Source organism: Mytilus trossulus, chromosome 12 (assembly GCF_036588685.1).
Source record: "Mytilus trossulus isolate FHL-02 chromosome 12, PNRI_Mtr1.1.1.hap1, whole genome shotgun sequence".
NCBI lineage: Eukaryota > Metazoa > Mollusca > Bivalvia > Mytilida > Mytilidae > Mytilus > Mytilus trossulus.
Window position 1 is genome coordinate 226,659 of NC_086384.1, and position 16,667 is coordinate 243,325.

Sequence of the window (16,667 nt, forward strand, 5' to 3'; positions counted from 1 at the left end):
GTTTTAATGCCATAAGTAGAAGATTTAGATTTATTTTAATTTCTGAAATCTGAAATGAGAAAAAATTACTGAAAACTACAAAAATGCTTATTTGGTCCAAATTGTGGCCCCTAATTCCTAGGCTGTTTGTCCCATAACCCTCAAAATAAATCTAAATCTTCTACTTATGGCATTAAACATCTTAAAAAAGAAGATGTGGTATGATTGCCAATGAGACAACTATCCACAAAAGATAAGTTCATTAGACCACATTCATTCTGTGTCAGAAACATATGCTGTGTCAACTATTTAATCACAATCCAAATTCAGAGCTGTATAGTATAAAGTTTGAATGTTTGCATTGCGAACAATGAATATTTCGTGATTTTCCTTGTTTTTTCATCAAATTTTAAGTATATTTTAGACTCAAAAAGTATGTGCGCACCCAAGAAACAACTTTATATTTGGTGCGATAATGCCAATATTTATAATAAAGCTTTTGTTAAATTATTTTGTTGTTTCTATGCTGCGCAGGATGTTTCCACAACGGAAATTAAGTCAGAAAACTGCATAAATTCTGTATTTTTCATCGTTTTTGTTAAAACAGTACCTTTCATGACATAATTGGGACGTCATCAGATAAAAATCTTAATGTTTTCCATTTATATTTCTTGACCCCATGCATTTCTAAACATTATGTGCCAATTTGAAATAGTTATCAGACATTTATTTTTTTGGGGCCAAAACTAGGCCTTAATGCCCCCACTCCTTTCAGAGAATCTCTGAATAAAATAAAGTTTTTGCTATTTCATTTTAAAATAAAGTTTTTAAAGTAGGTGCTATTTCACCTTAATCAAAATGTATGTTGATTTTTTTCAAACATGTATGGATTTAAGAAAGACAATATAGTGCATGTAGTGTGTAACTCTTTAGTTTTGAAAAATCAAATCATTTTATTGGTGTTTAATCCAAAAATGACATGTCAATTGTGTATTTGATGGTTAATGAAAACCATTTAACAAAAATGAAAACATTACTAAAGTTTGTTAAATAATAGCACTGTGGTCATATACTGCCATGTCTGGTGTTACTTAGGAAGCAGTTTACCAACAACTTTATATTTAGTTTACACTTTCCATTGTACAGAGATCACACCATTCCAGTGACTTAGATTGTACTGTACCATATAAAAACTTAGATTGTACTGTACCATATAAAAAGAGAAAAGTTACCACAGAAATTTGGTTGAAAGTTTCTCAGGTAAACTGTCACCACACATGCCAATATTGGTGGGTGGGCAGTAGAGGTAGGGAAACAACAAACATGCCAAACACACAAGTTTTAGTAGAAGTTTTGTAGAAGTTTCTGAGGTAAACTGACATCAAACATTGTCAAACAAGAGTAAGGGTCACACCAAAACATTGCAGACACACCAGGTTTAATATAACGCATGTAGAGTAAGGGAAATACAAGAACAAAAGAATAAAGTTATAGTCATACTCAACACTTATCAAAGCTGGTATATATTAAAGATAGAGAGAGGAGATATAACCCCAAATAAGTAAACATTAGATAACCAAAATAACTTACAGATTGTATCAACAGGTCAAATTAACAGGAAAGTACAATTTGAGGAAACTCCCAGTAACAGAAAGCCAATTAAAATAAAGTCAAAAACAATTAATAAAAAAATCATGCATCAGAGACTATGTTCATGTAAGATATAATTCATGCATGTGGGAGTTTGTTACTTCACAGTAACATGTGATATACTTTTCAGATAAAACCTGGGTCTCGTGTAGTAACAGTAACATGTGATATGTTTTTCAGATAAAACCTGGGTCTCGTGTAGTAACAGTAACATGTGATATGTTTTTCAGATAAAACCTGGGTCTCGTGTAGTAACAGTAACATGTGATATGTTTTTCAGATAAAACCTGGGACTCGTGTAGTAATAGTAACATGTGATATGTTTTTCAGATAAAACCTGGGACTCGTGTAGTAACAGTAACATGTGATATATTTTTCAGATAAAACCTGGGACTCGTGTAGTAACAGTAACATGTGATATGTTTTTCAGATAAAACCTGGGACTCGTGTAGTAACAGAAACATGTGATATGTTTTTCAGATAAAACCTGGGACTCGTGTAGTAACATGTGATATATTTTTCAGATAAAACCTGGGACTCGTGTAGTAACAGTAACATGTGATATATTTTTCAGATAAAACCTGGGACTCGTGTAGTAACAGTAACATGTGATATATTTTTCAGATAAATCCTGGGACTTGTGTAGTAACAGTAACATGTGATATGTTTTTCAGATAAAACCTGGGACTCGTGTAGTAACAGTAACATGTGATATGTTTTTCAGATAAAACCTGGGACTCGTGTAGTAACAGTAACATGTGATATGTTTTTCAGATAAAACCTGGGACTCGTGTAGTAACAGTAACATGTGATATGTTTTTCAGATAAAACCTGGGACTCGTGTAGTAACAGAAACATGTGATATATTTTTCAGATAAAGCCTGGGACTCGTGTAGTAACAGAAACATGTGATATGTTTTTCAGATAAAACCTGGGACTCATGTAGTAACAGTAACATGTGATATATTTTTCAGATAAAACCTGGGACTCGTGTAGTAACATGTGATATGTTTTTCAGATAAAACCTGGGACTCGTGTAGTAACAGTAACATGTGATATATTTTTCAGATAAAACCTGGGACTCGTTTAGTAACAGTAACATGTGATATGTTTTTCAGATAAAACCTGGGACTCGTGTAGTACGAGGTCCTGATTGGATCTCAAAGAAACAAGATAATGGCGAAGGCTTCCTGGGAACTGTGATATTTGTACCTAAACCTGGGTCAGATGACAAAAAGGTTACGGTCATATGGGACTCTGGACGTGAGCTGAGATATAGGGCTGGGGAAAATGGAAAATATGACCTACGAGTGTTTGACACAGCACCTTCAGGTAATAAAGATAGATACCCAGGGCTGGGGGGAATTGAAAATATGACCAGGAAAGTGTGGCTGTTTAGAAAAAAAGTCTGGTCAATGAAAGATCCCATTTACTTCAATTTTTTTCTGAATTATGTTCAGACTGACAAACCATGTCAAATGTCTGTTTCAGGCTCAGCATTACAAGTCAAATATATGATTTTTTGGTCAATTCTGGACTTAACAACCTTTTATGACATTTCAACTTGTATAAAATAAATGATGATTTTTACATTAGTATGTATATATGCAGTCTTAATATAACTTGTAATGGTAATGTTGAGGAAGGAATTATTATTAGTTGAATTTGTTTGCAGGAGTTTGTCATCCTAACATAACATGTGATATTTGTGGGGAGAATGGAATCCATGGATTGCGATGGAAGTGTTGTGATTGCCATGACTTTGATATGTGTAGTCCATGTTATATGGCTGATAAACATGACCTGAAGCATGCATTTGTTCGAGTGGACACCCCTAACTCAACAGCGTAAGTACTGATTGTTTTACTTGGTGAGTGATTAAAGCTCTCTGGAGCATCTAGTTTATTTTACATAAAAAAGAATGAAAACAATAAATTCAGTTTTTTGTCGAGCCTGTGACTTTTGTTGCAGAAAGCTTGACATAGGGATAGTGATCCGGCGATGGCGCTAGCTTACTTCTTAAATGCTTTATATTTTAGAAGGTGTGAGACCTGGAAGCTTCATACTGTGTATATGTATGCCTCATGTTACCAAGTTTCCGTCAGTCAGATGTCCAATGTCAGGGTTTAGTGACTACTTATAAAAAAAAAGTTAAGATTTTTTGTAATGTAAAGTTCTCCCTCAATATAAGTAATAAGATAACTATATTTGGTATGTATGTACCTTGCAAAGTCCTCATACCTTTCAGACAGTTTTCACTTGACCTCGACCTCATTTCATGGATCAGTGAACAAGGTTAAGTTCTGGTGGTCATGTCCATATCTCAGATACTATAATCAATAGGTCTAGTATTATATTTGGTGTATGGAAGGACTGTAAGGTGTAAATGTCCAACTGGCAGGTGTCATCTGACCTTGACCTCATTTTTATGCTTCAGAGGATATAGTTCAAGTTTTAGTGTTTTTTGGACCGTTTTTCTTATAATGTATGCAATAGGTCTACTTTATTTGGTGTATTGAATGGTTGAAAGGTGTACATGTCTTGCTGGCAGGTGTCAACTGACCTTGACCTCATTTTCATGGTCCAGTGGTCAAAGTAAAGTTTTTTTAGTTTTGGTCTTTTTTTTCTAATACTATAAGAATAAGAATAAGAATAAGAATACTTTATTAATCCAATTATGGACCCTTGCGGGTTTTAAATTTCATACAATGATTACAATGATTTGTTATAACAATGAAATAATAAAATGAAATACATGACAATAGAACTCTGAACAGTTATTGCATGCACGTGGAATAGAAAGTAATATGGGAGACAATCAATCAATTTCTGTAAGGATTATTCCCCTTTAAACAGATATGGTGTTTTGAGTTGCATACAAATGATATGCAGCCCCAACTGATTAGATATAAGGGTATTTTTCTCCCATGTACACACAGCAACCAATTACTAGATATTTATGTATATAATTATATTTTTTGACAATTGCAGGAATATGATAAGCACCTTAGAGTTTTACTGCAGTTTGTTTATAAGCATTTACATATTAATAGAAGAAATATGCATACACATAGAGAAATGTGCACTTAAATTAAATTTTTGAATTTAAAATATATATATATAGATAAACTAAAAGAGATTTAGCCATTAACAGAATTTGTGGATCTCAATTGAAAACTCTGGATAAGAAAAATGCATAACTTTTTCAGTATATGTTGATCTTCAGTGGTCATTAACCATAAAAATTTTGATTTGCAGTCCAAGTTATTGAAATTTTGACAGTGTTCATGAGCTTGTGCAAACAGTGATTCTCTACATTGATTATACAATGGACAGTTAATTAAAAAATGAAACTCATCTTCAATATCAAAATGCAATAGGTCATCTATATTTGATGTATGGAAATACTTTACGATCTATATGTCAGTTGCTCGGGATTTATTTGACCTTGACCTCATTTTCACGGTTCATTGCTCAGTGTTAAGTTTTTGTGTTTTGGTCTGTTTTTGTTAAACTATAAGCAATAGGTCAACTATATGTATTTTATGGAAGAATAGTTAGCTGTACATGTCTGCCAGGCATGGTTCATCTGACCTTGAACTCATTTTCATGGTTAATTGGTCAATGTTTAGTTTTCTTGGTCAATGTTAAGTTGATGTGATAGTTGTGGTAAAGCTTTAATTTAGTACTATCAACATAATATCAATGATTAGTAAAAGAAGGCGAGACATTTCAACGCGTGCATAGAACCATACCATTCAATACAAGCTAAACTATTTTATTCATGAGAACTCATTTTCTCTTTGATCTTTTCTAGTTTCAATGTACCTACCAGATCAAAAAGTGGCAGTAGTAGTAAAAGGACAGCCAAGGGTATATTTCCTAATGCTGAAGTAATGAGAGGTCCTCACTGGAAATGGAAAAATGATGATGGTAAATATACATTGTTATTCACTGATATAATGGGTTCATAATATCTCCCTTGATGTAGGGGGGGGGGGGGGGGGGTGATAATGGATCCTCACTAGAAAAGAAAAAAAATTATAGACAAAATCATACACTTTATAATGGGTTATCTCCCCTATTCTAGGTGATAAGGGGTCCTCACTGGAAAGGGAAAAGTGATGATGGTTAATAGACAGAATTATACACATGTAATGGGTTATCTCCCCTATACTGGAATGAACAGGAGTCATAACTGGAAACGGAAAAGTGATGATGGCACGTAAATATATATTATATACACTTATAAAATGGGTTATCTCCCCTTTACTGGAGTGATAAAGCATCCAAATTGGGAATTGAAAAATGTTGATGGTAAATATACATTATTGAGGGGACTCCAGGATCGGGTGTTTTTAAGATAGGGATTTCGCAATTGACCCTTTCTGGATCCGGGAATTCTTTTTTCGAATTTTGGGATGTCGGGATTGAAATTTATTTAAATAAAGGACCGTGGGATTTCGTGATTTTAAGCCATGGATTTTTTGGGATTAGGACCCCTCCTTACCCCCCCCATTATTGTAGACTAAAATAGTTGGTTAGCTCCCCCTGATTCTTATCATAAATAGACAATTCAGCACAAGCTATATCAATTATATACAATTCAGCACAAGGTATATATCCATTATCTGAAGTAAATATGAGGACCTTATTTTCAGGTGGTGAGGGAGGTGTAGGCCTTGCAAAGGCACTGGAGACCTGGGGTATATAATGGGTTATCTCCCTTTAGCACAAGGTATATACCCTCTCTGTAGTAAATATGAGGACATTATTTTTCAGGTGGTGAGGGAGGTGTAGGCCTGGTGAAGGTACTGGAGACCTGGGGTATATAATGGGTTATCTCCCTTGAGCATAAGGTATATACCCTCTCTGTAGTAAATATGAGGACCATATTTTTTAGGTGGTAAGGGAGGTGTAGGCCTTGTGAAGGCTCTGGAGACCTGAGGTATATAATGGGTTATCTCCCTTGAGCACAAGGTATATACCCTCTCTAGTAAATATGAGGACATTAATTTTTCAGGTGGTAAGGGAGGTGTAGGCCTTGTGAAGGCACTGGAGACCTGGGGTATATAATGGGTTATCTCCCTTGAGCACAAGGTATATACCCTCTCTGTAGTAAATATGAGGACCTTATTATTTTTAGGTGGTGAGGGAGGTGTAGGCCTTGTGAAGGCACTGGAGACCTGAGGTATATAATGGGTTATCTCCCTTGAGCACAAGGTATATACCCTCTCTGTAGTAATTATGAGGACCTTATTTTTCAGGTGGTGAGGGAGGTGTAGGCCTGGGAAGGCACTGGAGACCTGAGGTATATAATGGGTTATCTCCCTTGAGCACAAGGTATATACCCTCTCTGTAGTAAATATGAGGACCTTATTTTTCAGGTGGTGAGGGAGGTGTAGGCCTTGTGAAGGCACTGTAGACCTGGGGTATATAATGGGTTAGCTCCCTTGAGCACGAGGTATATACCCTCTCTGTAGTAAATATGAGGACATTATTTTTCAGGTGGTAAGGGAGGTGAAGGCACTGGAGACCTGGGGTATATAATAGGTTATCTCCCTTGAGCACAAGGTATATACCCTCTCTGTAGTAAATATGAGGACATTATTTTTCAGGTGGTGAGGGAGGTGTAGGCCTTGTGAAGGCACTGGAGACCTGGGGTAAAGATTCATACAGAGGAGCTGTAAAGATTTCATGGAAAGCTGATAATTTGGTTAAGAATTATCGTGTTGGCGGAGAAGGTTGTGTAGATGTGATTTACACACGGATGACAGAAACAGCCTCTGGTGGCAATTACTATGCAGATCATCTTCCAATTGTTGGTAAGTAGTGTAGGGTTTAAGAATTCTTCTTCCTAGGAGAGGAATTTAACATTATTTATACATTCATTAATGAGTGGATGATTTGTAATAAAGAGAAAGCATTAAAATAGAGCATTATAAATATTGTTTGTAACTTTTCTTTATCAAAAGAAACTTAAAAACAAGTTGGATCGAAATTAAGATTTTTCAAATTATCTTTAGTCCAATAATTTACAAAAATTTATAAAGCTTTGTGATGATTGCCATCTCATCATTGTCAAATTTATTTCAGATGTGGTCAATCCTGGACAGATTCTGTTGAAGATTGGTGACAAAGTAGTTATCACTTTGCCATTAAAAGGATTCAGACAGTTACAGGACAACCAAGCCTATGGGGGATGGGATGATGATATGAATCAGGTAAATTCACTGTGTATGCTAAGTGTCTAGACAACCATGCCTAGAGAGGATGGGAATATGATATGAATCAGGTAAATTCACTGTGTACGTTAAGTGTCTAGACAACCATGCCTAGAGAGGATGGGATGATGATATGAATCAGGTAAATTCACTGTGTACACTTAGTGTTTAGACAACCATGCCTAGAGAGGATGGGATGATGATCATGATGATATGAATCAGGTAAATTCACTGTGTACACTTAGTGTCTAGATAACCAAGCCTATGGAGGATGGGATGATGATTTAGTTCAGGTAAATTCACTGTGTACACTAAGTGTCTAGACAACCAAGCCTATGGAGGCTGGGATGATGATATGGATCAGGTAAATTCCCTATGTACACTAAGTGTCTAGACAACCAAGCCTATGGAGGATGGGATGATGATATGAATCAGGTAAATTCACTGTGTACACTAAGTGTCTAGACAACCAAGCCTATGGAGGATGGGATGATGATATGAATCAGGTAAATTCACTGTGTACACTAAGTGTCTAGACAACCAAGCCTATGGAGGATGGGATGATGATATGAACCAGGTAAATTCACTGTGTATGCTAAGTGTCTAGCCACAAAAAGATGATGGAACAGACAACTAAATAAACAACAGTGTATAGAAGTGTACTATTTTTTAATACATTTGGTAACCTGCTGGTTTAAAACCAGATAGGGTGAGAAATTCAGAGGTTTTCGTAAATAATTTTACAGGAACTCTTTTTTGTAGTATGTGTAATGGCAAATATTTTTATGCCCCACTTACAATAGTAGAGAGGCATTATATTTTCTGGTCTGTGTGTCCGTTCGTTCGTCCGTCCGTCCGTCCTTCTGTCTGTCTGTCTGTCCCACTCCAGGTTAAAGTTTTTGGTCTAGGTAGTTTTTGATGAAGTTGAAGTCCAATCGACTTCAAACTTAGTACACATGTTCCATAACAAACAGTTATATTCCTGTTAACAGAAAAAGGGTTCAGATTAGACTGGATTAGAATATGTGCTAGCATTTGTTAAAACATGGCTTTAAAAACATTATAATTCTTATTATCGAAAGGGTAATTATTTTTATGCCTCACCTATGACAGTAGGAGGGCATTATGTTTTCTGGTTTTTGCGTCTGTTTGTTCGTCCTTTCATCTATCTGTCCCACTCCAGGTTAAGTTTTTGGTCAAGATAGTTTTTGATGAAGTTGAAGACCAATCAACTTGAATCTTTAATAGTACACGTTCCCAATGATATGATCTTTTTAAATTAAAATGCCAAATTAGAGTTTTTACCCCAATTTCACGGTCAACTGAACATAGAAAATGATAGTGTGAGTGGAGCATCTGTGTACTATGGACACATTCTTGTTTTCCTTTCATATGAAATAATTTATATATGTTGCGTATATGGAATGTCTACACTCCCAAAGACGGGTTACAGTGCTAACTGACAGTAACTGGTCCTTGACCAGTAGTATTTAGAAGAAACAAATACACATTGTACAGTAAAATTATTTTTTCTGATTTTAGTGTTTGGAAGAAACAGGAACCATCGTTGGCTTCCTTTACAATGGGATGAGTGTTAAAGTACAGTATGAAGACAGTAAAACTTGGGTCATCAATAAAGTGGCTTTAACCAGGGTAAGTTAACGTTTAATGAAATCTTAGGTCATCAATAAAGTATAATTAACAATAGTGAGCAACTTAATGACATTAAAACTTGAATTTTTATAAAGAAGGGAACTAAGTGAACAAATAAAAAAAAAGGTAAAAAAGAAAAAGACAGGATTAGACACTGCCTTTAGAATAAGATGAAAAAAATAACACTTGCATCATTTGCTTTTTTTGAACAAAATAATATTTGTTTACAGAAACACACCTTTAATCAATATTTGTTTACAGAAACACACCTTTAATCAATATTTGTTTTACAGAAACACACCTTTACCCAAGGAGATCCTGTTACGATTCTGGATAATTATAATGCTGTCAAAGAGCTACAGAAAGGTCATGGTGGATGGAATGATGAAATGAAGACTGTAAGTCAAGGTCAAAGTTTACAACATAATAACTTTGAGAGAAGTCGTATGGTTGAAAGATAAAATGACGACTATGTCAAGGTCAAAGTTTAAAACATTATAACTTTGAGAGAAGTCATTTGATTGAATGATCAAATGAAGACTATGTCAAGGTCAAAGTTTACAACATAATAACCTTTAGAAAGTCATTTGATTGAATGATCAAATGAAGATAAAGTCAAAGTCAAAGTTTAAAAAGATAACCTTTACACAAGTCCAATGATAGAATGATGAAATGAAGACTAAGTCAAGGTCAAAGTTTACAACCTTCAGATGTTATTAAAAGATTATGGTTTTATTTCTAGGCTCTTGGAAAGAATGGTAGAATAGTTCGCCTTGATAGTGATGGTGACATGAGAATTAAGATAGGAGATAAGACCTGGATATTTAACCCAGCCTGTATAATGCCAATAGACGATGCCAGCACAGCTAAATCAATACCAGTCTTGTCTAGACAGGACACTAGAGATCATTCGGATGATGAATCAGAGACGGGATCTGAAGGGGATGAGGGTGGACAAGGTATGTGTATAATACTGTATAGCGGGTAATTTTGTGTTGTGTTTATTTTTAGGCAGTTAAGGGTGCAATCAACAGTTTTTTTCTATGACGTCATATTTTGAGGGACCATCTATAATTGACCCTTAGTGGTGTTAATGTTAATGAAGATACTTGTATAAAACTAGATATCATTAGAATCAGAATTTTCTCTAGTTTAGAATGAAATAAAAATAAATTGTACTTTTAATAGTACCAAAAAGTTTTATCCAGAGAAAATGGGGAAAACATTGCCTAATCTATGCATAAAAAACCTGAAATCAGGCCATGTGCACACCCATGCAGACATGATACATGCACATTTTTCATATTCAAAACTGTATGAATTTCATAGGTTTTTACCTGGTCTTTCTAAAAATTTATGCTTCAGGCTACGTTCGCCTGCTCCGAAAAGAGCTACATTGGGTGCAAATAAGTTTTGCACTTTTCACTGCCAAAAAAACAGGATGTTTACAGTTTGTCTCCCCTTAAAACATGTGTATTTAATCTAATTTTTAAAAATTATTTTAATCATTCAACCTGTTTTAATTGAAGCTAATTAACTTATTTTTACAATCAAATATAAAAAACATGATACTTTTTTACCAATTATGTTGATAAAAAGGGACTTCCCTCCAAGTCTATTTTTAGTTGGGGAATAACCCCTAGTTTTTTATACGAAACTGTTTATAGCACCCTTAATTAAGCAAAACCTTGTATGCGATATATAAAAACTTCTCAGCTTTTATGAATCTGTACACAATACCGATTAAAATGATGTCTTACTTTAAGGATTGTGACCCCGAATGGTGAAACTACAGCTAATTTTATATGTTGCATAGTTGTGGTATTTTGGCCAGTGGCAAATAGTTTAACTGGCATATTCCAAACTTTTCCTGTATTCTATTGTCATCAGTTTATTTAAAAAGAAAAAACATAAAATTGGGTTTCTTTTGAATAAATAGAATAAAAACTGTAAAATAAGCATAAATAAAGTTACTTTAAACATATTTTGTCCCTATTATTATATGAGCTAAGTTGTAGCTGAGTTGAGAAAAATATTGAAATAGTGTATTTCTTATATATGATACTTGGAGCCTTTTAACTATAAAAAGTACAAAAAATATAAATTAATGAAAAAAAATCCATGTTACACTAATCAGTAGTACAGGCCAAAGAAGAAAAAATCAACACTTTGCATGTGCAACTTTTGGTTCCATATATAGGAGAGAATTAATAAAAGTATCATCACGTCGCAAAAAGCTGAAAACTTCAAAATTTGAACAGAGTCTGGTTTTCTTATATCTGGTTGCTATGTACAAATCTGTAATATTTGCATTAAATATACCAAACTGATGCTTTAAAATTAATGTACACATGCTATACAATATTTTTCAGAATTGTTTTAGTCCATTCACTAACACATTTCTATGTGAAAACCTCACTATATTATATGTTTGTCCCTTTAAGGGTGCAATCAACAGTTTTTTTCTATGACGTCATATTTTGAGGGACCATCTATAATTGACCCTTAGTGGTGTTAATGTTAATGAAGATACTTGTATAAAACTAGATATCATTAGAATCAGAATTTTCTCTAGTTTAGAATGAAATAAAAATAAATTGTACTTTTAATAGTACCAAAAAGTTTTATCCAGAGAAAATGGGGAAAACATTGCCTAATCTATGCATAAAAAACCTGAAATCAGGCCATGTGCACACCCATGCAGACATGATACATGCACATTTTTCATATTCAAAACTGTATGAATTTCATAGGTTTTTACCTGGTCTTTCTAAAAATTTATGCTTCAGGCTACGTTCGCCTGCTCCGAAAAGAGCTACATTGGGTGCAAATAAGTTTTGCACTTTTCACTGCCAAAAAAACAGGATGTTTACAGTTTGTCTCCCCTTAAAACATGTGTATTTAATCTAATTTTTAAAAATTATTTTAATCATTCAACCTGTTTTAATTGAAGCTAATTAACTTATTTTTACAATCAAATATAAAAAACATGATACTTTTTTACCAATTATGTTGATAAAAAGGGACTTCCCTCCAAGTCTATTTTTAGTTGGGGAATAACCCCTAGTTTTTTATACGAAACTGTTTATAGCACCCTTAATTAAGCAAAACCTTGTATGCGATATATAAAAACTTCTCAGCTTTTATGAATCTGTACACAATACCGATTAAAATGATGTCTTACTTTAAGGATTGTGACCCCGAATGGTGAAACTACAGCTAATTTTATATGTTGCATAGTTGTGGTATTTTGGCCAGTGGCAAATAGTTTAACTGGCATATTCCAAACTTTTCCTGTATTCTATTGTCATCAGTTTATTTAAAAAGAAAAAACATAAAATTGGGTTTCTTTTGAATAAATAGAATAAAAACTGTAAAATAAGCATAAATAAAGTTACTTTAAACATATTTTGTCCCTATTATTATATGAGCTAAGTTGTAGCTGAGTTGAGAAAAATATTGAAATAGTGTATTTCTTATATATGATACTTGGAGCCTTTTAACTATAAAAAGTACAAAAAATATAAATTAATGAAAAAAAATCCATGTTACACTAATCAGTAGTACAGGCCAAAGAAGAAAAAATCAACACTTTGCATGTGCAACTTTTGGTTCCATATATAGGAGAGAATTAATAAAAGTATCATCACGTCGCAAAAAGCTGAAAACTTCAAAATTTGAACAGAGTCTGGTTTTCTTATATCTGGTTGCTATGTACAAATCTGTAATATTTGCATTAAATATACCAAACTGATGCTTTAAAATTAATGTACACATGCTATACAATATTTTTCAGAATTGTTTTAGTCCATTCACTAACACATTTCTATGTGAAAACCTCACTATATTATATGTTTGTCCCTTTAAGGGTGCAATCAACAGTTTTTTTCTATGACGTCATATTTTGAGGGACCATCTATAATTGACCCTTAGTGGTGTTAATGTTAATGAAGATACTTGTATAAAACTAGATATCATTAGAATCAGAATTTTCTCTAGTTTAGAATGAAATAAAAATAAATTGTACTTTTAATAGTACCAAAAAGTTTTATCCAGAGAAAATGGGGAAAACATTGCCTAATCTATGCATAAAAAACCTGAAATCAGGCCATGTGCACACCCATGCAGACATGATACATGCACATTTTTCATATTCAAAACTGTATGAATTTCATAGGTTTTTACCTGGTCTTTCTAAAAATTTATGCTTCAGGCTACGTTCGCCTGCTCCGAAAAGAGCTACATTGGGTGCAAATAAGTTTTGCACTTTTCACTGCCAAAAAAACAGGATGTTTACAGTTTGTCTCCCCTTAAAACATGTGTATTTAATCTAATTTTTAAAAATTATTTTAATCATTCAACCTGTTTTAATTGAAGCTAATTAACTTATTTTTACAATCAAATATAAAAAACATGATACTTTTTTACCAATTATGTTGATAAAAAGGGACTTCCCTCCAAGTCTATTTTTAGTTGGGGAATAACCCCTAGTTTTTTATACGAAACTGTTTATAGCACCCTAAGCTGCCTTATGCGAGCACCCTGGGTTTGTGTTCTACCCAATAATGCTGAAATACATGCCATTGTTATCATCTAGCTGGCTACTATATTATTTATAACTTATTGGACAGTATTTTCATACTTTTCATTCTGGATTACAAAAAATATGACCAGAAAAACCTTAAATGAACATCGATTTTCCCAAAAGTTTTGAAGTTGCACATAGGAAGTAGAGCACATTAGGAATCCTTATGTAGTTTATTCTCCCCTGAGCTTTTGGCTAAGATGTCAAAGAACAAATGAATGAAATATTTAATCCCCGAAAATCTCTAAAGACAAGAACTTAAGATTTCCCAAATTGCAAAAGTCATAGGAATATTGTTTGTCGTCAATACGTAGTCATCTACATCAGTAGTCTATTAATATAAGTTCAACTGATCACGCTGTTGGCAGCAATTTTGAATTGGAAGACTTAATTTTCGTATCTTTTTAATTTGGATGCAGGGGTTAAATTAGCGGTGGTCCGAGGTAAGCGACCATCCACTTTTGTAGTCGGACATTCTACTTGGTTACTAGCTACACCCGACGGTCCTTTTAAGAAAATAAAAAAATAAATTTGCAAACATTTTTACCAAAGTTTCCTAATAAACGATCTCAACCTTATTTTCATCATTACTATTCATGACAGCCATGTTCAATTTGTTCAACCGCTAAATAATGTGTAAATCCAAGTAAAATTGTATCTCACTTGCTATCTGTCAATAACATCATTGAAAACAAAATGGCTGCCATGGAGGACAATTGCAATATCAAATCCTATTCCTGAAGCGGATAGGGGTAATCCCGGGTTTTGGATATAAAACTAATCAAATCCAGACAGGTGACAAAATACATCTATGCATGGTAAATAAATATAAACACTAGAATTGAAAACCAAAAGATATATGTAAAAGAAAGAAAAAGCAGATTTTTTTTTTTTATCAGTGATAAATGTTGGTAATGCATACATTAGAAGCTTTTCCATTTAAACATATTACTGCAATTTCAAGGGGTAATTTTTTTCTTCTCAATTTTGATAGTTCAGTTAAAATAGCTGGAAGTTTCTTATATAAAAAAAAGATGTGGTATGATTGCCAATGAGAAAACTATCCACAAGACATTAACAACAATAGGTAATCGTACACCCTTCAACAATGAGCAAAGCCCATACCGCATAGTCAGCTATAAAAGGTCCTGATAAGACAATGTAAAACAATTCAGTCAAACGAGAAAACTAACTGCCCTATTTATATAAAAGAAATAACAAAAAACAAATATGTAACACAAAAACGAACGACAACCACTGAATTACAGGCTCCTGACTTGGGACAGGCAAAAATAGTGCAACTATATTATATGATACCTGAATGTAAGCAAATCATTTGATATATAGGTGGATTCCATTGGGCCACTCTACCTCCTCCTGTTAGATAACTTTGAACCGGATGAGATTCCCACCCCTCAACCATATACATTCATGTATGAGACTAAATAACTAATCAAATGAAATATAGGGGAGGTCCCTAGTGTCACCCCACCCCCTCATATTTTAGAACTTGTAAACAGTCTAGATCCCCACCCCTAAATCATATTTATTCAATATATATATATATAATCAAATGAAATATAGGTGGAGTTCGAGGGGCCACTCTTCCGCTCCCATTTTGAAAATTTGAAAACAGTTGAGATCTCCAATCTAAAACCATATGTATTCATGTATGGGACAATATTACAAATCAAAGGAATAATTAGGGGTCCCTAGGGTCACTGTTAACCGTCCTGTTTGAGAACTTGGAAACATTCTAGATCCTCAACCCTAAACCATATTTATTCATGTATTCAATATAGCTAATCAAATGAAATATAGGGGGATTCACTTGGGGTCACCCCCACACCTCCTGTTTGAGAACTTGATAACGGTCAAGATCCCCACCCCTAAACCATATATATTCATGTATGGGACAATATAACAAATCATATGAAATATAGATGGAGTTCGTGGGGCCACTCTATTGAGAATTTATGACGGTCGAGATCCACAATCTTAAACAATAAATATTTATGTATGGGACAATATTACAAATCAAATGAATTATAAGGTGGTCCCTATGGTCACCCCTTAACCATATATACTCATGTATAATACTATGACAAATTAAATGAAATATAGGGGGAAATCATGCAGTCACCCAACCCCTCCTGATTGAGATATTGGAAACAGATGAGATCCCCACTCCTCAACCATATATATTCATGTATTGGACAATATAACATATTAAATGAAATATAGCGGAAGTTACTAGGGTCCCCCACCCCCTCCTGTTTGAAAACTTGATAGCAGTCGAGATTCCCACCCATAAACCATATATATTCATGTATGTGACAATATAAAAAATCAAATGAAAAATAGGGGTAGTCCCTAGGGTCACCCTACACCCAGTTGTGTGTGTTTTGAGAACTTGTAAAAGATTGAGATACCAACGCCTAAACCATATTCATTCCTGTTTGTCATTTCAAAAAAGATTGAATGACATACGAGGTCAATCTCATAGGCGACACATATGCATATCACTTTGTTAGACCCTAACACCTGTCATTTTATTCCAAACTTAGACATCATGG

The 16,667-nt window shown here is 34.0% G+C and overlaps 1 protein-coding gene across 2 annotated transcripts in view; it reads left to right on the forward strand.

The window, feature by feature from the left end:
- Positions 1-16,667, forward strand: part of LOC134692132 (E3 ubiquitin-protein ligase MIB2-like) — a 34,365-nt gene that overhangs the window by 672 nt on the left and 17,026 nt on the right. For both annotated transcript variants that reach the window (XM_063552555.1, XM_063552554.1), the window contains exons 2-9: positions 2,748-2,961; positions 3,305-3,476; positions 5,447-5,562; positions 7,248-7,454; positions 7,726-7,853; positions 9,396-9,506; positions 9,800-9,904; positions 10,249-10,465. In XM_063552555.1, the coding sequence (XP_063408625.1) occupies positions 2,748-2,961; positions 3,305-3,476; positions 5,447-5,562; positions 7,248-7,454; positions 7,726-7,853; positions 9,396-9,506; positions 9,800-9,904; positions 10,249-10,465 (1,270 nt within the window). The remainder of the gene's footprint in view (positions 1-2,747; positions 2,962-3,304; positions 3,477-5,446; positions 5,563-7,247; positions 7,455-7,725; positions 7,854-9,395; positions 9,507-9,799; positions 9,905-10,248; positions 10,466-16,667) is intronic.